The following is a 25164-nucleotide window of genomic DNA, read 5'->3' on the forward strand; positions in this document are numbered from 1 at the left end:
ACACTGCCCACCCTGACATGGCCTTTCAACTTTTTAAACCTTTTTTTGATCTCTCATTTCCCTATATAAAACCCGCCTTTTGGCAGGGGCATAAATTAGAGGCATTTTTTAAAAACATTCACACTGGTAATGAGAAGGCTTTTTTAAAAAAAACCCCGTGTACAGGTGAAAGCGGGGCAATCTGCCGCCCCCATATGAGTCCGTCATGGGAGCAGCAGGTGGTGTCGTTCAAAACGATGGATATGACTCGTATGTTCTCCGTTGGCGATTGTTCAAGAGCCCCAAGTCATGTACTGTCAAGTACAGTGACCTCTCAGGCTACCAACACTAGTGGATCTCAGACCAAAGTTGATCGTCTCAAGTTAGCACATATTCAATTTTCCGCCGCCAGACACTTATTTCAGACTACAGAGTGAAGCTTGAAGACATGGTTAGTCGTTGTCGTTGTTTGTGTGCAGGGCAGCCACACTCACTCAACTTGTAGCGAGCGAAGGAGGGACCCATTCTATTCCCACACAATGCAACCCTTACGCCCTTGATTGAGGTGGATCAGAGTCCGGAGGTCAGTATTTAGAGTACTGCTGTCCGTTGCCTTCATCTTATGATGGCTCAGGTGGGCACACAACGTGTCAATGGGCCCTTGGTGGTTCAAAACCCAGACACCGGGAGCATTGAAGGAGACCGCCATCACCAACGGTGAATATTTTTCGCTGATTCTTCCAGCCAGATTCAAACTTGAACCAGATTGAGCCAATTCACCCATAACGCTGTTGCTACATCGACAGTCGCGGAGTCCGACTCGGACCATGAACTTGAAGACGAGCCTGAGAATGCTGCCTTGATGGATAGTCTTTTGAGCCAACGCACTCAAGATGGGTCGGTGAGGGATTTGGAAGATGTGCGGGATGTTGCTGCCGACATATTGCAAGCAGGACGATATGCTGGCCGCGGGCACCGGTAGTCGAGAGGCGTCCAGCCCACATAATCCAGTTGTTGTAGATTTACAGTCGACAATGTCTTTCGACCAAAATGTTTGTTTATGCTTATCGCGAGCGTGTAGATTTAGTCCAGGTTAGGAAGCTCGAGGGATATCAGCTCAGTATTGGGAGTCAGAATCGACGGGGCGATGAGAGAGCAAAGTGTGACTAGACTTCTGTGGTCGGGTCGGGTCACGAAAGCTTACTTAAGCGTTCGGCCCGCGCGCGAAGCACTTAGCACATTGCTCTGAGCGCTCAAGTCCTAGAAGCCCAGCACAGATAATTTGAAGTGACCGATTGTAAATAAGAACCAACTCAATTCCTTTCTGTTGTATCGGGCTTTATCCGCGTGTAAAGAAAGGTCCAGCACGTTCACTGCATAATGGCAAAAGTAGTTCTCAACGCTCTCAGTCTCCCAACAATTGGCCACGGAGTTGAATACTTGTTGTTACGATACCATGAAAAAAAAATTGGAATACGATTACCACGCTGAGAGTAGTCCCGAGTGGAGCGACATCTTCCGTAGCATTAACGCCAGGATTTTTGTGCCAGGCGGACCCATGGAGGAGCACTTGATGACACAAGGCGCGCAAAGTGCTTAGCCCGGAAAGTGCAGTATCGATCAGACCCATCAGACGCGGTTAAGCCGAGTGCCGGTACTACACAGGCTCCAGGCCGCCCTCTGCCCCTTGCTCTCCCCTGTGCTGAGTTGTCGTTTGTCGAAAGCTTGGAGTGAACCTTGGAGTCCATGGATATCCGCCTGTAGTGTCCACACTGGGAAATTCAAGAAGAGTCGCCCACTCTTCGCCGCCTCTGGCGAAAACTTGAAACCGGGAGCTAAGAATCGATGGACAATCAGGCACACAGACAACAACAATTGTAGGTTGAATCGTACTTGTGCTGGTGAATGATGTAGTCGATGCCGGAGGTAGCCCGAGTTCATGCCGAGACGTCGTCTTCCTTCACATCAAAGTCGTTGTTGGTCATTCTCCATTGTCGGCAGGTCTGTTAGTAGATGAGGACAACGAACATCGTCAAGACGGGAATCACTGGTGATGGTGGGGGACAGAAAGAGAGCGCCGATCTGCTGTGATCATGTGCATGGGACCTTGCTTAAAAAGCAATCCAGTTGAGACCGTCACGGTTTCGGTTGCACATACTTTCCGCCTGCCGCCTGCGGGCCGGCGGCTGTCTTTTGAAATGTCTCAGCGTCCAACTCCGCGTCTCACAATAATGTCGGGAAGACTGTTGGTAACACGGAAGTCGATAGACAAACCTATGGATGATCATGACCTGGTCACCTATGAGGATCAAGTATGTGCCATCTAATCTTGGTTTACTTATCTGATCGATCCTGATCGCACCCACACTTGAAGTTGCTTCTCCCCACTATGGCTGCTCTGGCGCACCCTCCTCAAAACGTAGATGAGATCCTGGCCATCGAATCCGCCCTTATCTTCCCCGAATTCACGGCCGACACCGCTTGGGAGCTCGGAAATGCCCTCAGAACAAGGCTCCTGGATTTTCCCACGCCCGCAGTCGTCAACATCGCGCTGGCGAACAATAACCAACTACTCTTCCACTGCGCCACGCGGCCGGGCACGCTCCCTGACAACGACTCGTGGGTCTCACGCAAGCGCAAAGTGGTATTACGATGGGGCCGCTCGACTTGGGCGATGCACAACAAATTTGCTGAATTAGCCTACCTGCCAGCGGCACCAGAGGGACCAGAGGGCCAATTTGCTGGCTTTTATCAGCTCGGAGACACCGCTGGCGAGTATGCAATCCACGGTGGCGGCTTCCCGGTGCGCGTGAAAGGCGTGGAGGGTGTCGTTGGCGCAATTGTCGTGAGTGGGCTGCGGCAGGAATGGGACCATCAGGTTAGTTCAATGTTCAAGTTTCGAGCCGACACTCATTGTCATGCAGGTCATTGTGGAGACTGTCCAGCAATTCTTGAAAAACAAATCCGCAACGTAACTGAATTGAATTGAAACGACGAAGTACAGGGAAAGAGACCCTGAGATTTAGGAAGAAGTCTATTTTGTTTGTACTTGTATCATGATTCGGCTGCTGATCGTCCAATTATCTCGTTGCCTTTGGCTGAGTGGTATCTTCCCGCGCGGTACTAGTAGTAGCAACTTGAAGCGCCTGCGATGGCTCGGAGTGGTGGTTCAGCCAGCGCGTAAACTCGTCGACGTCCAACCATTCTGTGGCATTCTCGACAGCATAGTGTCCACGTTCAACTTGTTCAATTGGATATTTCTGCCGAGCTCAATCCCGTGTCCAATTTGAGAATTCAACGCACACGAACCTCACGCATGTAAGCGGACAGTCTTGCCTTTCCGGCGGCGACGATAATCATATCAACGAAGGCGGACATTGTGGTTGGTGCGAAAGGTTGTTGTGGTGGCAAGCAGACAAAGCGCCGGACAACGCATTTGATGACGTAAAACAGAGCTTAATTATTAGGAATACAGAGACACGACTCAACTCATATCGTACGGCGCATACTTCCAATATCTAGGACACTGTCAGCGAACCCAAAAGGAGGACCGAGGACGACCCACCCAGAGTTTTTCGGTGCGAGAATCCAGGGGACCACCAGACGCTTGACGATCCACGGGAATGGAGGCCATGTCTCCTTCAGCTCGGGAGGCGTATGACTGTGAAGTTGTCAGACTACTAGTAAGGCTTGCAATAACTTGAAGCTTGGGACTAACCATCGCATGAAGGGAAGGGTGACATATTTGTCTGAATGTGCCCGGACATACACCATCAGGTCCTTCCCTGCTTGAGTCAGCTCTTCAGCAGTGAAGACCTTCAATTTCTCCGGCGCGAGATCCTCAACCTCTTGGTCGAGATGCTCGAATAATGGACCACCCAGCGTTTCCACGAGATTCTTAAGCTTTGCTGCCTCGAATGTGGAGGGTTCGGCACGCGCCCGGTCGATGTATTTGAGGATTTCACTCAAACCCTTCTCGACAGTGACGTGTTGCTCGATTTCTTTGCTGAAATCGACCTTCTTCGAGAGAAAGGGAAAGAGCACAGCTTCTTCGCTGTCGTGGTGGCCGACGATAGAGGACTACGAGGGCGTGAGAATGTGTTCAGAAGATCGGAACTGTGGAACATACAGCCCAAGCTCGCGTGTAGCCGAGGAAGTTATCGAGGTCGTCGAGTGGAGGATTGTCGAGATGAGGCAGTATTGTCTTGTACGCAGACTTGTACAGGTCATGCGCTGGCTATTAGTGAGAAAATAAAGGTGTGTGTAGTGCCTGGAACACGCACTATTGGCCATGTTGTACTGCAGGGCAACATATGGGTCGGACATGGCTGTGGGAGAGACCTTGCGGGTTGGGAAGAGATAGACAGCGCCAATAGCAAGAGCAAGGACACCAGCGCTTGCGAAGACACGTATTGAGGGCATTAGACAAGCCGAGGTCGGGCGAGAGCTTATATATTCCTGGGGGCGACTCGGAGATGGTGGACGCGGTCGCAGCCGCAATGATGTGATGTAAGGCCCGATTCTCCGACAACGTATAAGGATCCACGTCCAACGAAATGTCAAGCTTCTCAAGCCTCGAGCGCAGATCGACGCGACCAACTCGCAGATACGAGCCAATCAGGGACATCGGATTCGTCACACGTTACGCTCATGCACCTCGACCACCATGGCGAGGCGTCTTTCCCAGTCAATCACGGACCCTCTTGTTTCAGTGTCGAACAAACGCATGTCCCAATCGTTCATTATGGAACCCTCAACTTCGGTTCTTGTCGACGAGCCAGATAACGTCCAGGAATGGGTGCAAGATTGGCGAAATGTTCTTGCAAAGGATCTCATTGAAGCGCGTATTGTAGAGATTGACGCGGACGCAACTGTCGAGGATGCATGCGAGGTGTGCTCTCTGGAGTTGCTTGGTCTGCATGAAACTGACTGCCCCAGTTATTGCTCTCAGAAAAAAGCGAGTGTCTTGCGGTCAGAGCATCCAAGGACGAGTTGATCACGGGTCTCTTCGACGTTCGTGGCCTGCTAATTATTCCGCCCTATGACCCAACTCCAACAGTTTGCAGACGTGAACGCCTTTCTGACTCTCGCTGCCACACGGCCTGCTCTTTTACGTGACGAAGACAATCCACGTGTGGATGCGATAGTCTCTGCTGCTCGTGCAGGTCGGGTCCCAGTTCATCTGGTTAGCAGTGAGTTACAGCTCATCCTAATTCTCATTGACCTGACGACGCATAGATTTGTCCGAGAAAAACCCTCTTGAATCAGTCCCGTCATCGGCGACTATAATTTCGTTGCTCCAAGTATTTTCTCGCGGCGCGCACCGTGTGCTGGTCTGCTCTGACGAATCCTCTTCTTCCTCGTTCCTCGGGATTGTTTCTGACAAACGCCTCCTCACATGGTTCTCTGAATATGAACCTGTAGCAAACTTCCTCGCGACTCCTTTATCTATGCTGCAACTCCCATCATTGCATCTATTTTCTATGGTCGTAACAGCAACGAGCAACTCAACCGTACTGGACGCGATGCGGCTCATGAGCGAAGAAGGGGTCAGCAGCGTTGCGGTGCTTGACATCGAAACAAGCGTGCTGCTCAGTGCTGTGAGCGTAACAGATGTCGGTCGCATCGTTGTGCCCTCCCAGAGCAATCAGATATTGAGCACGCCGCTGCAACAATTCGTCGCACTCATCAAGGCACCCCATGGCTCGACCGATGGAGCTGACCGCTATCCCGGTGAGCGTCGTCCCGTTGTCGATTTCTATGAGCCTTACTTATGTCCAGTTTACGCTGTCTCTCCCCAATCTCTTCTTTCATATACTATCCAGAAACTCTTGGCTAGTGAGTGCATTGTCAGTTGCGACAAGTAATTCCATTGACTTCCAACCAGCCAATTCTCATCGCCTCTTTATTACCCGTGACACCAGCGGCTCAGCCTCCCCAATAATCACCTCCACGCGCCTTACAGGAAACCTGAGTGGAATCGTATCCATCGTTGACAGTCCGTACTTGGCTCTGATACTGAATGCGTCAATTGATGTTTTTTCCAGTCCTCTCTGTATTCGCGCGAATGGCCAATCTAGACGTCGACCCCGCGCGGATGCAACGTCATCGGAGGACGTCGTCGGCCTCGTCCCATTCGCAGCGGTCTGCCTCACGATCTAGCAGTCGAAGCGGGGTTAGACTTGGTCTCAGAACAAATAGCATTGGCTCACAGTGAATGGCCTTTCCCACCCCCCAACCACCCATCGAAATTGTAGAAAAAGCACTGTATGATACGCGGATGACGTTGGAAGAATATCTAATCAGATTAATGCTCACATCACCAGTCACTGAGTCAGTCGAACTCCTCCTGCGAATGACTTTGGGGGGTCGACTGGTCTTGCAGTTCTTTCATCGACGATGAGGTGTAAAAGGGTTGATAAGGCGAAAGTCACGAATTGAACGAAAACAAGCAGTGCCTCGTGTACAACAAGTACCTTTTTTCGAACTTTTTTTCCTGTAACATCCTGTCATCTCTCCAACTTGAACTGCGGATCATGCGCCGAACATTAATCTGTGCGTCGCTTCAAGGCTTGACGCCGCGTCTGATGCTGAGCATGCGCAGACATTGATATCGGCACTTGCCGCGGTTGGGAAGTACCAGGGCGAAAGACTAACGGGCTTTCCTTTTTAGGGAGATCCACGTCTGCTTCCCTTTTTGGGACGTCTATCTTCGCTTAGCGTGTGTTCAATGCTACCACTCGACACCGTTTCTCTCGACTTGGACTGATGGTTTCGTTACTGGCGCGGCAACCGGACTCCATAAAAGGGCGTCGTCTCGTAGACTCTTGTTCGGAGTCAGAGCTTGAATCTGCCACTTTTTCTGCGACGCGCATGGAAGCCCAAGCGGTACCGCCAGGGTTTCATTGTCGGGAAAGCAGCCAAGATGCGATGTAGGTTCAAGTTCCCCGTGGATTCTCAGCTGTGTTCACAACCCTAGGCATCGTGCGAGAAATGAACGGGCGCGGCTGATGATGGCACGGTGCGTGTTTACAAACCCATCATCCTCGTATTACCGAGACTGGCGGACAGCAAGAGGGAGGCGCTCAAGTCGCGTCCTTTGGCCGAGCAAGAAGAAGCCGCTGCCCGGGCGAGAGAGTATCGCAAAACATATCGCGAAAAGTGGTCTGCCTATCCAATTCAGACAGCTTGTGCTCACACAGAATGGAAGGCATAGACCCAGCATTCGGTCCTCAGACGCCCGCAGAAGAGGGCGCAAATTCCTCGAAAAATTTGGTCCAGACCAGTGTCGGCAATACATCGAGCGACGCAAGTTCCGAGTCTGGGCTCCCAAGCCTGAGGAAAGAGAAAACCCCATGCTTTATGTGGCCGAGTTGCAGAAGGAGTATGACGAGCTTGCGAAGCGGGAGAGTTTAGCTGGAAGATATTAATTGTCAAGGGATTCTCTATTTGTGTTAGGTAAATACGTTTAGGTGTCCACCACCATTCAAGTTATTGCATCTCATACGGCGCGTACTTCCAATACCTTGAGAAAATCAGTAGATTCGAAAGACCGTCGCAGGCACCCTTACCCTGCGTTCTTGGGGGCAAGCATCCACGGAACCACAACGCGCTTTACAAACCAAGGAAGCGGGGGCCAGACTTCCTTCAATTCCGGGGGCGTATGGCTGGATTCAGCATCGTCAACGGGTGTTGCATAAGGAGCGAAGCAGGGCCATACCATCGCAAGAACGGGAGCGTGACATATTTATCTGCATGGGCGCGGATGAACAGGACATACTCCTCCCAGCCGCGCACGAGCTCCTCCGGGGCGAACACCCTTTTCTGGCGCAAGATTCGCGACCTCGTAGTCGCAGTGCTCGAAAAACGGGCCGGCCAGCTCTTCGATGAGGCTCTTGAGTTTGGCAGCGCTGAAGAGGGACGGCTGTGCCCGCGATTGGTCGATGTAGTTGATAAGCTCGGCGAGGCCGTGGTGGACAGCGGCATGCTGTTCTGACTCCTTGCTCAAGTCGAGCTTTTTGGAGAGGAATGGGAAGAGGCACAGCTCCTCGCTGTCGTGATGGCCGACGATATGCGACTATTTGGAGAATTTTAGCAGGAGTAAGAGAGAGATATCGACTTACTGCCCAAGCGCGCACGTAGCCCAAAAAATTGTCGAGGTCGTCGTGCGGTGGGTTGTCCAGCAGTGCGATTATTCGTTGGTAACCAACTTTGTAAACATTATGTCCTATCTAGAAGTGAGAATTACAGAGTGTGATTGGTTTAAAGCGCACCGTTGGTCATGTTGTACTGCATCAAACGATATGCGTCGGTTGGGTAAGAAGACATGATTTGACTGGAGCGCTAGAAACGAGGAGAGCGGAAAGGATGGTTGGGCCCGAGTTGGAGAGGGCACAAGATGCTAAAAACTGGTGCATAGCGAGGAGGTTTTATATGTTGGCTGAGATGATGATATGTGCTTACGTGACACGTGCTCCCGATTCTCCGTGGACACACCATCAACCACGCAGCAGTCGCCGTTTTGCGCGAGACCGATTAACGCAGCAAAAAGTGGCCAATCTGACTATTTCCGTGTCGGGACTGTGACATGCTGCATGGTTGATGCTGAGCCAGAAGTTGTGAGAGAGAAGGCAAGTCCTTGGAAAATGATGGCCCTTCCACCTTTTCGGTATGGCGTTGCTTAGAAGGCTCAATTTGTGAGAAAAGAGAAGGGCTGAAACGCACAGAAAGTACATTATTTATGGATACAATATGTTCGGAATATAACAACAATAGGTTAATCGTAATCGCCTAGAAAATTGTCAGGTAATCAAAGGCGAAAGGTTAGCCAGACAAACCTCCACCACCACCACCACCCTCATCGCCGCCCCCACCTCCGAGATCGTCGTTGTCATCAGCCTCCCCGTTGTCAAAGTAGTTTTCGGCATAGTCGTTGTCGTACTCCTCGTCCACATCGTAGTCCGATGGCGCCTGAGACCCGGCATCTGAGCCGTTTGACGCGTTTTCCTACCGTGGATGAGTGGACAAGACTAGATTGGAAAGCACAACTTGCATTTTCTTCCTCGTCTGCGATGTCGTCTATATTGAGAGGCTTTGTGGTGCTTGTGAGTTTGGGTGCGGCTATGTTAAGGTCAGATAAGCAGGAATTAGAGAACGGAAGCTGATTACTCTTGCGCTTTTTCCTGGGGTTAAAGTAACCGTCGAAGACATCTGGAGGGAAATATGGCGCGTGTAGATCTTTTTTCTTGAGTGAAGGATGGCTAGCAGCGGAGGGACGGTATTTGTCACTATAACGCGGTAGATCTGTGCGGGTCTCAAGCGGGATGCACGCGAAAATTATTCTGGACTGACCGCTTGATTTTGTTGACTCGACAATGTAGTAGGCGGATTTGCGCAGGCGGTCTGCAAAGCTAGTTTGGTACGCCGCTATTTTCTTCTCGTCCTCCGTGATGTCGCTGAGGACTGGAGGAATCATTGCCTAAGAAACTTGAGCGAGGAAGTTGGCCAGGTTAATTTTGGCGTACGGGATAGAGGGGAGTCTCTTCGATGGACAAGTTTTGCAAATCCGCATGGGTGAGACCCAGAGGCGGCGGCGCGGCGCCTCTGCCTCTACCACGGCCCCAACCTCCCCTCCCGCGTCCAGCCATATCTGAGGCTGCTGTTGTTGTCCGTGTGAATGTTGGGTCACGGCCCCAGTCACACGCCTGCATCTTGTCTTCTTCGCCCATCTTCTCTTTTATACGACAATGACTTCCATGGAGATGTCCCTCGACGATGTACGACTCTCGCCCTATTCCTACGTTCTCATTCGAGCCCTCTATAGATCATCGCCGCCCGCCCAAAAACCAGTCGTCGCCCCTCCCAACGTGGCAAAGGCCGTGCCCAAATCCTCGGCACTGCTGGCGTCAGCCCAGTTACCAAGGCTCGCGCAAAAGCGGCTGTTGCTGCAAAGACGGCTGCTGCCCCAGCTCAAACTACCGCCGAGAAAATCATTGTCTCCAACCTCCCGAGCGATGTCAATGAAAGCCAGGTCAAGGTGCTTTTTTCCCTTTTGGTCTCGCCCTTTCACAGCTCTGACACCGCCTCAGGAACTCTTCCAGACCACCGTCGGCCCTCTTCGCGAAGTCACTCTTCATTATGACTCGGCTGGACGCTCCAAGGGTGTTGCCACTGTCGTCTTCTCCAAGAAAGGCGACGGTAACAAGGCGCACACCCAGTACAACAACCGACTCATCGATGGCAGTTAGTAGCCTTTCCTCCGTCTTCGCTTCCCCTTGCATTCGGTGTGGAAAATAACGGCTCGTGCGACCCTCAAGGCTAGAGATCCAGTCCTCGCTCCCTGTCTTGTCTCTGCCTTGGCCATACCTCTACCACAAGTGCCCTAACATGGCGTCTTGTTTCCACGGTGTCCACCGTGACGAAAAATGCTGCAGCTGCTTACGCACTCGGCTACTCCTGGATCTGCCTCGTTGCATTGATCGGAGTGTAATAATGCGGCATTCTATTGGACCGATTGAGAGCTGCAATCGAGAATTGCCACGCGCGTTGGCACAACATACGGTTGGTTGGTTTGCCTTTTGGGTGGGGATAGTTTGCTGTGGAAACGAGGTTTGGAGGAACCTTGTTGACGGAGAGGGATTGGACCCTTCTCCCTCCTAACCGCTTCTAGACGAGGCTCAGCCCTCGAAGGCAAGGCAGAGACAGGGACATAGCGACGGCTGGATTCTCTCTTCGACAACACGTCAAGAACGCCTTTTTCGCCCACCGAAGTGTACTCTTCCATCCTCTTTCTGCAAATCTCGATGAAACGTGCGACTGATTGCAACACTTTTCTTCCCCCCTCCCCTCCCCTCACATCCATTCCCTTCATCTCGACACCCTTCAATCGAATATAGGACGGCCAATGAAGATCGAAATTGTGATGGACCCTGGCAAGGCACCTGCCCCATCGCTCGCCTCGAGAGTGGCCCCGGCTCCGGCTGCAAAAGGCGCTGCAACGGCTGTTAGGTAGAGACCGACCTATGGCTGCTCTTGGCCCCCCAACTTATCGTTGACAAAGGACCCCATCGACTCGTGGACGCGGAGCTAGACGTGGACGTGGCGGCGCTCGCCCCCCAAAGGCAGAAAGAACCCCCAAGACGGCTGCCGATTTGGACGCTGAAATGGAGGTTTGTTGATTGCCTTTACTGGGAAACAATTTGATGTCTGACTTGTGGGCAGGACTACACTGCGGCGACAACTGCACCTGCGGCGGCGGCGTGAGATATATTAGTTTTCCCCGTTTATTCCTTTAGTATCTGGATGTACACATATGCCTCTGTCTTTTATTTTGAGACATGCAAGAACAAGACGATGATGCGATGATGTTACGTAACGCCACAAGATTATCTTATTGTTCTTGCTTCCTGACCACCACCATGACTGACAAGCCTCCGCCGCCGACACCATACTCTGAGCGACCGGAATGGTCCGATGTTACGCCCCTTGCTCAGTACGAGAAGGCCAATCCACTAGCGCCAATTCTGTATACGGAAGAGTGTATGTCATGATTTGGGCTGACCATTGTCGACAGTCAATCTTGACTGTAACTTAGATAAAGACGCCACTGGGTACTTGCGGGCTGTGGTTCAATCGGGAGAGAAGAGCGAACGCGTGTTGCAGCTGACTGAGCATGTCATTCGGCTCAATCCTGCGCATTATTCTGCATGGCGCGTCTTATTCAACCTTTTCTACCAAGTAACCTAACCTTGACTGCAGGCAATATCGATACGAAACGGTTGTTGCGCTGGACTGGCCGCTCGATGTAGAGATGACGCTGATGGACGAGTTGGCGGACAAGTTTCTCAAGACTTACCAAGTGTGGCATCATCGGCGGCTGCTCATCATGTGCATCGGGCTGTCTGCGGCTGGGCGTGAGCTGGGGTATATCAAGCAGATACTCGCCCAGGACGAGAAGAACTACCACACGTGGTCGCACCGGCAGTGGCTGCTCGCGTTTTTCAATGATGAGGGATTATGGGCGGGGGAGCTTGATTTCATCGACACGATGGTGAATCGGGATCTGAGGAATAACTCGGCGTGGCACCACCGCTTTTTTGTCGTGTTCCAGTCGGGGGTGAGGGAGGGTGAGGAGGATCGTGAGCGGATAGTCCGCAGGGAGCTTGTGTGCGTTTTTTCTTGCTTTTTCTTGTCTGTTGCTGATATATTTGTTGCTTCAGATACGTCAAGCAGCATATATCGCTTGCCCCCAACAATGCCTCCGCGTGGAACTACCTCCGCGGTCTCCTCGACTTCAACAAGCTGCCTCTGGCCACCATCACACCCTTTGTCAAACTTTACACCGCCCCGCTGCCTGCCGCCGCGAAAGACATCGTGGATGTGGACAACCCGCCCCCGGGCCAAGGTGCCGAGCTCCCGTGTGTGGCAGCAGTCGAATTTTTGGCGGATATACGCGAAGAAGAGCGGAATGTGGACGAGGCGGAGACGCTTTGGCGCTCCCTGGCGGATGAACTCGACACGATACGCAAAAAGTTTGTCGCTTCTTGCTTTGTCGTGAAATGCTGACTGGTCAATAGGTACTGGGAGTATCGGATTGCACAGGCAAGAAGTGTATGACTTTGATTGTAGCATTATGAAGACTTGATTCGGGTCATTTATGGGGGAATAGCGCTGAGAAGTCCAAGTTACTGACTTCGAGCCTGTCTCTGCGCTTGAAAAGCACGACTACAGATTAAATGTGTACAGATACAGATACTATGAGAGCTCCAAAGAACTCCGCATTGGAGGCAGTCTCGAAGGCATCGCAGTGGATCGGATGGGAGCAAACACAAGCTCTTTTTCCTGTGGCTTCAGATCTGGCAACAGCTTCCCATCTGGCCCCATGACATCCAACCCTTGCACCTGTGCAGCGGCCGCTGTCTCCCAGGTAAAGGGCAACAGGAAGGCGGGGCTAATGACCATACGCATTCCAGCCATCGGCCCTGCGAGTATTTCCACGGGCAGCACAAAGTCCTCAGACCCGTCGACTGGGATCCGGTCCTGGTAAACTCAGCAAAAGCATCCGACAAAGTCTAGTTGTGCGTACGATTTTCTGCAGCATGATTTGCGCGGGGACACAGATGTTCTCCTCGAGCTGATAATAGACCCGGCCCTTTGAAGACGGTTAGCGTTGGACAGTGTAGGAGAGGAGGTTACCATCTGGCGTCGCTTCTTGGCGCACTGCTTGAGGGGGAACAGACGGTCGATGTCCCGCATCTCGTCTGGGGTGATGATTTCGCCGAGGAAGCGCATGTACCGCTCGACCTTCCAGGTCTCGTCGGGCTGCGGAACCTTGACCGCATATGCGTTGGCATAGTCGCTGGACTGTGTGTGCCAGGTCAGATTAGTCATCGGAGTAATTGTTCCAACGGACAAAACAGCGCAGTTGAACGCAGCGGGCGACGACGCCCTGCTGCCACGGGCCCCAGTGCGACGTGTCACCGTCCGACTGGAATCGCCGGACGTAAACGGATGTCCCCGCCTGTGTTGGGAGTGAGCGGGAGGGCAGAGATCAGCCAGCCAACTCACGCTGAACGCATCCTGTTTGTCGCCCAGATCAAAGTTGTTAGCGCGGACCCCGAGGGGAGGGAGGACGGCAGTGGGGAATCGCGAGTTCGGGGTGAAGAGTGGCGGGTATGGGCTCCATGGCTCGGGTTTCGGAGGAAGGAGCGTCGGCAAAGTTGGCAAAGTGATGGCAGTCGTAGAGTACAAACTCCGATTGGTTGATGTAGTATACGGCTGAGAGGCTCTCTTCCCCTTGCCCGACAAGCGAGCAAACGAATGGCGGCGCTGGCACTCGACGACGGGCACAGGCATGGTCAGAGAGAGGCGAGAGTAACAGGAGATGATATGGCAGGCTGTTGAGGTGCGGTTGCGCTTTTGTACTTGTGCGAATTTCCAGTGGCCACACAGCTGATGGGCGAGGCTCCAATGCATACATTTATTATTTTTGTGGGCTCCCGTCTGCCAGAGAGAACAAGGCCAAGTTCGCGGCATATCTCATCACTTGATTCGACGCGATAGAGATTAGCATGCGAAACGCGCAACTTCTCGCTCCCATGGGATTTAGACGCAGCCAATGGGCGGCGCACGAGATCAGGGAAAATGGAGGTTGTCAGGCGCCGCAATGATGGGGACCCACAGACCCTTGTTCCACGGATGAGAACAATAACGACGGCGTCTCCAGAAGACGAAATTTGTTTGCTCCTGTGCTAGTAATACCGACAGCCGACGCTGTCAAGGGTGAGCCAAGGTCCGACAGCAGCTGAGCCCGCGGCTTAAAGCATTGTAGGTCCAAGTTTGGTAACTTTGGTTCGTTGATGGCTTCTTTTCGGTATCTCCCACACTCGGTGTGGCGCATCGGATGCGTAATTACTGGATTTGGCTACATGCATGGCGATGAAAGATGCACAGACTGAGAGACGCGACACGTTGAAGCCCAGTGGAGCTCGATACGACAAGTTGAAGTTGATGGTTGGTTGATAAGTCAGATATCACGTACTGGCTTGGTCACACAGACTTTGCTCTCCATCGCTTCTCAATACTGAGCCGATATCCCTCGACCTTCCGAATTTACACACTTGCGACAGGCATAAGCAAACGTTTTGGTTGAAAGACGTGGTTGAACCAGTAAATCTCCAACAACTGGATCATATGGGCTGGAACTTCTCTGAGTTCTCTCGACTACCAGTGCCCGCGGCCAGCATACCGTCCGGCTTGCAATATGTCGGCAGCAACATCCCGGACATCTTCCAAATCCCTCTCCGACCAATCTTGAGTGCGTTGGGTCAAACATTTTAAAAAGATTATCCACCAAGGCGGCATTCTCAGGCTCGTCTTCAAGTTCAGACTCCGAGCCCGACTCCGCGACTGTCGATGTGGCAACAGCGTTATGGGCGAATTGGCTCAATCTGGTTCAAGTTTGAATCGGGCTCGAAGAATCAGCGAAAAATATACACCGTTGGTGATGCTCCTTCGATTGTTTGGGTTTTTGGACTACCAGAGGTGCCACGAGCCGCATGACAATAAGTGTCGGCTAGAAACTTGAACTTTGAACCAACCTGATGGTCCCATTCCTGCCGCAGCCCACTCACGACGATTGCGCCAACGATACCCTCTACGCCTTTGACTCGAACCGGGAAGCCGCCACCGTGAATCGCATACTCGCCAGCGGTGTCTCCCAGCCGATAAAAGCTAGCAAATCGGCCCTCTGGGTCTAATCCAGCAAATTTGTTGTCCATCGCCCAGGTCGAGCAGCCTCATCGTAACGACACCTTTCGCTTGCGTGCGACCCATGAGTCGTTGTCAGAGACGGTTCCCGGCCGTGTTGAGCAGTGGAAGAGTTGGTCATTTTTCGCCAGCGCGATGTTAACGACTGCGGGCGTTGGAAAATCCAGGAGCCTTGGTCTGAGGGTATTTCCAAGCTCTCAGGCGGTGTCGGGCGTGAGTTCGGGTCATAATCATCTATAGGTTTGTCTATCGACTACCGTGTTACCAAGCGTCTTCCTGACATTTTGAGACATTCCAGAAGCAAACACACACAAGACAGCCGTCGACCCGCAGGCGGAAAGTATGTGCAACCGAAACAGTCTCAACTGGATTGCTTTTTAAGTAGTTGGACCCCACGCACATAATCACAGCAGATCGGCGCTCTCTTTCTGTCCCCCACCATCACCAGTAATTCCCGTCTTGACGATGTTCGTTGTCCTCATCTACTAGCAGACCTGCCGATAATGAAGAAGTGGCCACCAACAACGGCTTTGATGACGACGTCTCGGCATGAACTCGGGCTACCTCTGGCATCGACTACATCGTTCACCAGCAGAAGTACGATTCAACAATTGTTGTTCTTGTTTGTGTGCCTAATTGTCCATCAATTCTTAGCTCCCGGTTTCAAGTTTTCGCGAGAGGCGGCGATGAGTGGGCGACTCTTCCCGAATTTCCCAGTGTGGACACTACGGGCGGATATCCATGGACTCCAAGCTTTCGACAAACGGCAACTCAGCACAGGGGAGGGCAAGGGGCAGAGGGCGGCCTGGGTGGGGGGCGTTACCGGGACTCGGCTTAAACGTCTGATGGTCTGATTGATCGCCTGATCTCGATCGCCGATACCGCACTAGCGCCCGGGTTAAGCACTTTGCGCGCCTTGTGTCATCAAGTGCTCCTCCATGGGTCTGCTCGTCGCAAAAATACTGGCGTTAATGTTACGGAAGATGTCGCTCCACTCTGGACTACTCTCAGCGTGGTATCGTATTCCAATTTTTCATGGTATTGTAACAACAAGTATTCAACTTCTTGGCCAATTGTTGGGAGACTGAGAGCGTTGAGAACCACTCTTGCCATTATGCAGTGAACATGCTGGACCTTTCTTTACACGCGGATACAGCCTGGTACAACAGTACAACAGAAAGGAATTGAGTTGGCTCCTCGGTCGCTTCAGATTATCACTGGGCTCTCAGGACTTGAGCAATGAGATTTGCGAGACCTTTGTGTGACCCGACGCGACTGTCACATCGTCACCGTTTCTTCAAACCACCACCATTCTCGCCCGACGCCACCCAATGCTGCCCCAAACCTCAACATCCTACGCACCCTCAACTTCCTTATCACACACTACTCTCACAACCACAGCCACAACCACAACCACATTACCCCAGTCCAACACCCATCGCATTCGGCGGCCAACAGACCAAGAACGTAAGTATTACCTGCGTCATCAAGAACGTGATGCCTTCTACGATACTAGCAGGGACCCGTGCTACGCTACGGGGCTCAAGCGATGATGGCAGGGGATTCAAATTAAGGTAGGTAGAATACATATACTACTGACTATTTTTAAGCAGATACTTGAAAATGTATTTAATTTTGCGTCGTGACATTCATATGCCCAAGATTGTGTCGAGCGCGAGGTTTCGTGTAAGGCTGGCGAGCCGGTGGAAGATCAGTGTTGCCAACATGCTGGCGGCGGACATTTGTGGCTTGCCGTGGTTGTGAAAGTGGGTCTGGTCGTAGTACGTGAGGCCTTAGAGGTGACTGCAGTATCGAAGATAGTTAACATGATTCTTAATGATGTAAAGTTAGAACGGTCAGAAATGAAGATAAAAACATACCTGGCTGTGTGTCTGGTGGCGTCGAAAGCTGATGTCGTTCTTCATTGGCATGCTTGAGAGGGCGGATAGGGCGGGGGACCAAAGAAGAGTGAGAAAATATTAGGGAAAAAAGTTAAAGAAACCGGCAGACCTGGTCTTCCAGGTTCCTGCGGCTGAAATGGCAGGATTCCGCACCAATTTCTCCTGTCGAACAGTTTGCTGTTCCTCTCATTTTCAGCACTGTCGTTCCCATCATTGTCGCCGGCCTATTGAGCGTTTGACGCGCCTTAGATTTTTGCGTTGCTGGAGGGGACGGAAGAAGCAGCTAAACCAAAACATTAGCTCGAGCCGCTGGAAAAATACAAACACAAACCGTTAATCGATGTGCATTTGCAGGCAGCATTAGCAATGGTGGTGGTGGTGGTGGTGGTGGTGGAGGGGGAGGGGGAGGTAGAATGAGCTACAAACACGTACATATGTAAAAAAAAACACGGACATACATTGACCCAACGTCTTCAAGGGGCTGGAGTTGGAGAAGAAGCTCTGTTCTCCACAGAAGTCACATTTGGAGTCGTTCGAAGCTGTTGGCTGGGAGTATCCTGCTGAGCAAACGCTACTTCGTGACTCTGCTCGCGCTGGACAGCTCGTTCTGGTTGTGCATCTCCTCCAAGGTTGGTATGATCTCCTAGTGCTGTGCGATTGACCAAGATTCGACATGGAGACATGTAGGGAGGCGAGTGGCATCGTTTCGGTGCTGCTGAATACAGCGAGGGTTGCAGGGAAGGGAGAGAGGAGTCAGGAGTCAGCAACCTGTTCAAAATAGAGGATTAGAGTGTGTTTGCAGGCCAGAATATCACTCACACTGAGATTCTGTACTTGCAGTACGCCCTGTGACTCAACAGTGTGAGTTCAAGATTGTGTTGGCCAGTGTCGCAAACTGAGACTCAGGTATCATCTACCCAGAGACAGGCAGGTTGCAGAGGGGGCAAGTGTGGTTGTATTGAAGAATGTAGAGAAATACAAAGCTCGTGCATGGTTGAAATTGAATGGGATGTGGCTACGGTAGGTAGTTTTGTCGTTGTCAGGGTTGGCAGAAAGTCATGTTGTCTGGGGCCTTAGGAGGCGGGAAATCGAATAAGTCGATGTCTGGAAGTCAAGTAGTCCGGTAGTTATGAGCCATGGGCGGCACTGAGGATCTGGCAGAAGAGAGGAGAGGAGAGGCGAATTGACTTTTGAATGACGCGATCTCATTGGCTCATCACTCCTGATGTCACGAAAAGTGACACCGAAGTCTCTTGTATAATAAGATTGTTCCCGCGGATTCCTCGCCATTACTGGCTACAGGTGTTGGACGGGCGAGACAAGAACATGCTGGACAACTGGCAGATTGCTGGTGACACCGATGTCAACGTATTTCTCGCTCACATACAGGCCTCGCTCTACCTGGATAGCTCAGTTCGTCAACGTTTGGTGAGTGACCATCGCTACCCATCTATTAATATGAATATGTGTTGACTGTTTCCAACCCCAGACTGCTCGCCGCTCTCTGGTGTCGAATTCGACCTTCCATTCAATTCTGTCTCATCTTGGCGCCACGCAAGCTCCCTTCGCCAAGACGATAGCAGACGCCTTCGAAATCTACCTTCATATGTTGGCGGACTACGACTTCTCCCTCGCCAAAGCATGGATGGACGATATCTTCACTGACCTCATCCACATTGTGATGGCTCCTCGGTCTAAGTGTGTCATATTTCCTCTCCCCCCGCTTCCTCTAATCATCCTTCGAAAGATCAAGTCCAACGGTCAACTTGAAACGAAAAAAGGCAACAACTAGGTGAAGATGAAGATGGCAATCGTAAGCCGAGCAAGAAATGTCCAAGGACAGCGAGACAAGTGACTCCAAACAACCAAGAACCTGCTTATTGGCGATATTCTCCCCCGCCTTCTCATCAGCCAACGCTACAACTCTCGGCCACAGACCTTGATGCCTTATCTCAGTTATCACTCGAAGATTTCCGGGTAAAACTCCAAGGGCTGTCGCTTTCCGAGTTGTTTGATGTCTCTTCCAACCCTCCACCTTCCTCAGCCATCAAGCGCTTACTTACAGAAACGTCAACTCGTTCTATGGATTGCGGGCAAGTGTTGTTGGCGCGTGACATCCTGGCCGTTCTTTCTCTTGCCTCATCCAAGTCACCCGTACCCAGCGGCGTCCTGGCGGTGTGTATTTCGGCTTTCCCTACCCTGTAAATTTCATCACTTGTAGGTTATGCGTGAGGCAACCTATGACAGCTACGACCACATTTCACATCTGGCTGACCTTCTCAAGATTCCCAAGTCGAGTCCCTCCCCCAAGTCCGACTTTTTCTCTCTCTACATGTTCATAGCAGAGGAGGAACAAGCTCTCCCAGTCCATGAGACTTGGTTATGGCGTCTCTTGTGACCAGCCAGGTTGATTGTCGCCCGCGCATGTCAAGGACATCAAACCTAGGCCACTAGCAGTCAACAATGCTCCGGGGCGAACACGAGAAGTTTTGGAAGCAATTTTCAAGCTAGGGCAAGAGCAAGTATGTTCAATCCAAGTTGTTGAGATGGTGTTTTTCATTTTGCTTCAGCCATAGTCGGGCAGTCTGCTCAACTGGGACTGTCGTCCGGCCTGCGCAATGTCACGCAATGCCCCGCACCACTAGGATCGACCACAAGGGCATCGTTCACAGGTTATGAGCGTCTATAGAGTCTGCGAATAATTTTTGGACTGACTATCACACAATCGCACAACTTGAATCTGAGTCGACTGTTCTTTGCTTGTCATTCAAAGTGACGTGCCGATCCTGTAAGGGCAACCCTGGAGACTCTGACGAAAGCCTAGCAGGGGAGGATCCAAAGTGTGAATAGAAGCTACGGAAATACACAGAGGGACCGATCTAGCAGGGGAGGATCCAAAGAGAAGAAACTCTAAGGGTCCGCCTGCTAGGGCGCCAACTATATACTGGTCGTCCGTAACTGCCGACGTAGAGCGCAGAAGGCCTGAGCGGCGTCACAAGCTCTGTCCCAAGGTGATCGTTGGGAGGGTCTTGACGGATCGGTGATTGTGCGGGCGAAGGAGGTCGTGGACGATGGTCGGGGTGGGTCGGAGCTGTCAGGGGAACCTCCCTTTCGGCCCGGAGACGCGCCCGATTCCGGTCCGACTCCGGTTCCGACTCCGGTCCGGCCCTCCATCTCGCCCGCACAATCACCGATCCGTCAACGCCCTCCCGACGGTCGCCCTGGGACCTCGCCTGCGACGCCGCCCAAGCCTTCTGTGCCCGACAGCGGCAGCTACGGACAAGCAGTATATAGCCAGCTACCTAGCAGGCGGACCCTTAGAGTTTCTTCTCTTTGGATCCTCCCCTGCTAGGTCAGCTTCATTTGTATTCGCTTACCAATGTTCACGCTTTGGATCCTCCCCTGCTAGGACCTTGATCTCAGGCCTCCGGGGTTGCCCTTACAGCAGAAGAAACTCTCTACGGGATCAACCGGACAAGATTGCCAGGTTCGGCGCTGACTCAGGCTCGGAGTACGAGTCCGTTCCGCCCTCGTCACCGCCCCTGCCACTTGTCCCCTCCTCCTCTACTCCTGTGGTCCCCGCACCCGTCATGCCGTCCGGAGTCACTCCTACCGCAGACGCCCGGCTGGACTCACTCGAGGCAAAAATTGATAGCCTAACTGAGGCCCTTGCTTTACTCACCAACCAGGCTTCCGCTGCCGCTGCCGCTGCTAATAATGCTGGCGGACCCCAAACACCTTCGCCGGAGACGTCGATTCCGACTCCGACTCTGGTCCAGGGCGACTCCGAAGCCCTCTTTGGCGACATCAACCTCGCCTCAAAATTGGTCTTGCGACCAAACCCCCCGTTCACCTTCAACGGCGACCGGAAACGCGGCCGCACGTTCCTTTACGCGGTCCGCACCTACGCCCGCCTTGCCCCTAAGGCCTTCGTGGTCAACGGAGAGGCGAGCAAGGAAAAGGCTGTCCGCTATGCCATGTCGTTTATGGCAGAAGGACCCGCTCAGCAATGGGCGGAGCACCACGGAAGCAAAGCCCCGTTTCCGTTTCCGTCCTGGGGCTCGTTCGTTTCCGAGTTTCGACTCCGGTTCGTCGAGGAGAACGAGCAAGATCACGCTCTCTCCAAGCTGGAGACTTCCGCCTATCACATGGGCACAAAGGATGTCTACCAGTACACCGACGACTTCGAGGACCTGATGGACCTCGCCGGATTCGAAGACGCGCTGGTCAAGGTGACCAAGTTCCGCCACGGACTTGACCCCTTGATCAACAACGGAATCACGTCCTCGAACGACCCCCCGGACCTCCGGGATTACCTTAGCTGGCGCACCCGGGCCTTCCGTCAATACGAGGCCCTGGTCCGGGCCAAGCTGATCAAGTCAGCCGCCCCCAAGACGCCTGGCGGTTTGATTCGGACTCCGTTTCCGGTCAACCGCATCCCGGCTCCGGCCCCCTTCCGCCCGGTGGCTCCGGTCGTGCCACCCGCGGCCCGCGCCCCCGCTCCGGCGCCTCCAGCTCCCGTCCCTATGGAGTTGGACCGCACCAGGGCTCGGGGTGCCCCTCGTCGCGCCTGCTTCAGGTGCGGCGACCCAAACCATCTCGCCCGGGATTGCCCCCTCCCCGCCAATGTCCGCTCGATGGACATCCTCGACAAGGTGATCCAACAACTCGGCGACGAGATGTTAGCGGAGTTGATCGCCCGCTACACAAACACAGCTGCCCTGCCGGAGACGATAGCGGAGTCGATGGCCGGAGAGGATTTTGTCCCCTGCGACGAGTGACTGGTGTGCCCTCGTTCGCGTCTATAAATCGTTTTGCCTCCTTGTATGATGAATGCAGTTCCTTGCCCTACAATGAGCCCGAAATGAAAGACACACCCTCTCCTGCCCCCGCCTCGACTCCGTCTCCGACTCCGCCTGCGACTCCGGTCATCGTCCTTCGCCGCCTCACTGCCTGGGAAAAGAAACTGCCCAAGCAGTACACCGTTGCCGCTGCCCCTGGGGCGAACTCCCTCCACCTCCCGTTGGAGCTTGAGTCCACCACCAGCGCGCTGAAGCTCTCACTCTCTGGGCTTGTCGACTGCGGTGCCACCTCCGACTTCATTGACACGAACTATGTTGCTCGGAATGGCATTCCGGTCCGCACCCTTGATCAGCCGATTCCGGTTTTCAATGTCGATGGCACCCCCAATGACGCCGGCTCCATCAAACAGATCGCGGACTTGGTCCTGCGCTACAAGGGCCATGCCGAACGAGTTCAACTGGCCGTCACTCATCTTGGCAAGCAAGACCTCATCCTGGGGTACTCCTGGTTGCGGAAACACAACCCAGAGATCAATTGGGAAACCAAGGAGGTCAAGATGACACGGTGCCCCCGCAATTGCTCGACCTGCCGTGAGGAAGAGCGCGTCGAACGGACCGAGCTGCGGCGACTCCGGTCGCTTCAGAAACGTCTCCGCTCCAGCCTGTTCCCCTCGGTTTGCACTATAGACCTCTCTGGCCCTGAGGACGGAGATGATTCCAATTCCGGTCTCGATTCCGACCTGCCTGATCTGACGCCGGACTCGGACTCGGATGACGAAGATGACCAGCTCGAAGATGGTGACCGCATCTTCTACACCTCGTTCCGTCCCTCAGAGGAGATACGCGCAGGTAGCACCGTCTCACAGCGTCTGGCCGAAGCCTTCGCCAAGAACTCCGCCCCACCGCCCTCCGAGATCCCGGACTGGGCTAAGGAGTTCCAGGACGTCTTCAACAAGGAGTCCTTCGACACGCTACCGGAGCGGAGAGCTTGGGACCACGCCATTGAGCTTGTCCCCGACGCTAAGCCCACCAACTGCAAGGTGTACCCCATCTCGCCCCTCGAGCAACGCGAGCTCGACGCGTTCATCGAGGAAGGGCTTTCGACGGGCCGGATCCGCCCCTCCAAGTCTCCGATGGCGTCTCCGGTCTTCTTCGTCAAGAAGAAGGACGGCGGACTCCGCTTCGTCCAGGACTACCGTGCTCTCAACGTGATGACTGTCAAAAACCGGTACCCCCTTCCGCTGATCAACGACCTCATCAACCGGCTCAAAGGCGCTCGTTACTTCACCAAACTTCGGCGTCCGTTGGGGCTTCAACAACGTCCGGATCAAGGAAGGTGACGAGTGGAAAGCAGCTTTCCAGACTAACCGAGGCCTGTTCGAGCCCTTGGTGATGTATTTCGGCCTGACAAACTCTCCCGCGACGTTCCAAATGATGATGAATGACATTTTCCAGGACCTCATCCTCTCCGGAGACGTCATGATCTACCTTGACGACATCCTGATCGCCCATTCCAACCTCCGGAAACACCGGCAGATTGTCCAGGAGGTCTTACGGCGACTCCGGGAGCACAAGTTGTACCTTCGAGCGGAGAAGTGCGACTTTGAAAAATCGTCAATCGAGTACCTCGGAGTCATCATCTCCCACAACCATGTCGAAATGGACCCCGTCAAAGTCGCAGGCGTCTCCGCTTGGCCGACTCCGGAAAACAAGAAGGACATTCAGCAGTTCCTTGGGTTCGCTAACTTCTACCGCAGGTTCATTCGGGACTTCTCGACCCTTGCACGCCCTCTTTTCGTGCTCACCAAGAAGGACCAGCAATGGACTTGGGGCGACGCGGAAGCCTCCGCGTTCCAAGCGATCAAGGACGCAGTTACCTCGGAACCGGTCCTGGCGATTCCGGACAGCGCCACGGCCTTTCCGACTCGAGGCGGACAGCTCTGATTATGCGACGGGGCGGTTCTTTCACAATCCCCCGGACGGGAAGTGGCACCCTGTAGCATTCTATTCCAAAAGCTTAAATGATGTCCAGCGCAACTACGAAATCCACGACAAGGAGATGCTCGCGATCATCCCGCACTCAAGGAGTATAGACACTTCCTCGAGGGCGCCGCGCACCCTGTCGAGATTTGGACTGACCATAAGAATTTGGAGTACTTCAGGAAGACGCAGCACCTCAACCGGAGACAGGCCCGGTGGTCTCTGTACCTCTCCCGGTTCGACTTCACGCTGCACCACAAGCCTGGCCGCGATATGGGTCGGCCTGACGCCCTCTCCCAGAGACCCGATCACGGAGTCGATTCCGACAACTCCGATGTCGTCCTTCTGCGGCCTGAACTCTTCCACGTCCGCGCACTCGAGGGCGTTTCCGTTTCCGGTCCCGGCTCTGAACTCTTCCGCGACATCCGTGATGCCCTCTCCGGTGAGCCAGACCTAGAGGGAGCCCGTCGCACTAGCGGCCCGGCAACTTCTTAAGGTTCAAGGTCAAGCTCGAGGCCCCCGCTCCTCACGTTCTGACGAGTGGGCCGTCTCCGGCGGTCGTCTCCATTTCCGAGGAAAGATCGTCGTACCAAAGGACAAGGACCTCCGGAGACGCATCATCGAGCTCTGCCATGACACCCGAGTCGCCGGACACGCAGGTCGTTTCAAGACCCTGGAGTTGGTCTCCCGGAACTACTGGTGGCCTCAGATGTCTCGCCATATCGGCCGGTATGTTGCAACCTGTGACTTGTGCTGTCGCACCAAGGCACTCCAGAAGACTGCCCCACAGAGAACTACACCCCACGGAAACGCCCCCGGAACGCTGGCATACCGTCTCCGTCGACTTCATTGTAGAGCTTCCCGAAGTCCATGGGTACGAGGCGATCATGGTCGTCGTTGACACCCTCGGAAAGTGCGCCCACTTCTCGGAGTGTCATACGACGGTCGATGCAGTAGGGGCAGCCCGCCTCTACTACCGGAATGTCTGGCGGCACCATGGGACTCCGGAGAAGTACGTCTCCGACCGCGGCTCGCAGTTCATCGCGGACTTCACCCGAGAACTTTGGCGTCTAATCGGCATCAAGCCCGCCACGTCCACCCGTACCACCCCGCAGACAGACGGTCAGACAGAGCGCGTCAACCAGGAGCTGGAGCAGTACTTGCGGATCTTCACCAACTATCAGCAGGACGACTGGGATGAGCTGATTCCGGCCGCGGAGTTCGCCTACAACAAC

General features: G+C 53.4%; 6 protein-coding genes across 6 annotated transcripts; 4 read left to right on the top strand and 2 right to left on the bottom strand.

Annotated features, from left to right (window-relative positions):
* Positions 1 to 2353: 2353 nt before the first annotated feature.
* MIND_00155100 (UPF0303 protein) lies at positions 2354 to 2954 on the top strand (the record flags this gene model as incomplete). Its single annotated transcript, XM_037358476.1, has 2 exons — positions 2354 to 2857; positions 2904 to 2954. Exons 1-2 carry the CDS (start codon positions 2369 to 2371, stop codon positions 2952 to 2954), a joined length of 540 nt encoding a protein of 179 aa, XP_037226386.1. The 5' UTR covers positions 2354 to 2368.
* A 509-nt stretch (positions 2955 to 3463) lies between these two features.
* Positions 3464 to 4527, bottom strand: MIND_00155200 (Hemerythrin domain-containing protein; the record flags this gene model as incomplete). The annotated part of the gene is made up of 5 exons (XM_037358477.1): positions 4263 to 4527; positions 4109 to 4212; positions 3698 to 4059; positions 3545 to 3640; positions 3464 to 3497 (listed from the first exon to the last, which is right to left on the bottom strand). Exons 1-5 carry the CDS (start codon positions 4399 to 4401, stop codon positions 3464 to 3466), a joined length of 735 nt encoding a protein of 244 aa, XP_037226387.1. The 5' UTR covers positions 4402 to 4527.
* Positions 4528 to 4645: 118 nt separating this feature from the next.
* On the top strand, positions 4646 to 6196 carry MIND_00155300 (uncharacterized protein; the record flags this gene model as incomplete). The annotated part of the gene is made up of 7 exons (XM_037358478.1): positions 4646 to 4870; positions 4918 to 4992; positions 5039 to 5171; positions 5218 to 5712; positions 5761 to 5817; positions 5867 to 5981; positions 6027 to 6196. 7 exons carry the CDS (start codon positions 4646 to 4648, stop codon positions 6139 to 6141), a joined length of 1215 nt encoding a protein of 404 aa, XP_037226388.1. The 3' UTR covers positions 6142 to 6196.
* Positions 6197 to 8755: 2559 nt separating this feature from the next.
* On the bottom strand, positions 8756 to 9653 carry MIND_00155400 (DNA-directed RNA polymerase III subunit; the record flags this gene model as incomplete). Its single annotated transcript, XM_037358479.1, has 6 exons — positions 9504 to 9653; positions 9331 to 9457; positions 9148 to 9282; positions 9032 to 9099; positions 8817 to 8985; positions 8756 to 8769 (listed from the first exon to the last, which is right to left on the bottom strand). The coding sequence occupies exons 1-6, from the start codon at positions 9624 to 9626 to the stop codon at positions 8756 to 8758; spliced, it is 636 nt and encodes a 211-aa protein (XP_037226389.1). The 5' UTR covers positions 9627 to 9653.
* Positions 9654 to 9725: 72 nt separating this feature from the next.
* MIND_00155500 (RRM domain-containing protein) lies at positions 9726 to 11241 on the top strand (the record flags this gene model as incomplete). Its single annotated transcript, XM_037358480.1, has 6 exons — positions 9726 to 9755; positions 9803 to 10015; positions 10068 to 10221; positions 10875 to 10986; positions 11039 to 11147; positions 11200 to 11241. 6 exons carry the CDS (start codon positions 9726 to 9728, stop codon positions 11239 to 11241), a joined length of 660 nt encoding a protein of 219 aa, XP_037226390.1.
* A 146-nt stretch (positions 11242 to 11387) lies between these two features.
* Positions 11388 to 12594, top strand: MIND_00155600 (uncharacterized protein; the record flags this gene model as incomplete). Its single annotated transcript, XM_037358481.1, has 5 exons — positions 11388 to 11517; positions 11573 to 11687; positions 11737 to 12144; positions 12198 to 12509; positions 12555 to 12594. The coding sequence occupies exons 1-5, from the start codon at positions 11397 to 11399 to the stop codon at positions 12592 to 12594; spliced, it is 996 nt and encodes a 331-aa protein (XP_037226391.1). The 5' UTR covers positions 11388 to 11396.
* Positions 12595 to 25164: the final 12570 nt, after the last annotated feature.

The sequence above is a fragment of the Mycena indigotica genome (genome assembly GCF_014461135.1).
Source record: "Mycena indigotica strain 171206Taipei chromosome Unknown Mind.scaff0001, whole genome shotgun sequence".
In the NCBI taxonomy this organism is placed as follows: domain Eukaryota; kingdom Fungi; phylum Basidiomycota; class Agaricomycetes; order Agaricales; family Mycenaceae; genus Mycena; species Mycena indigotica.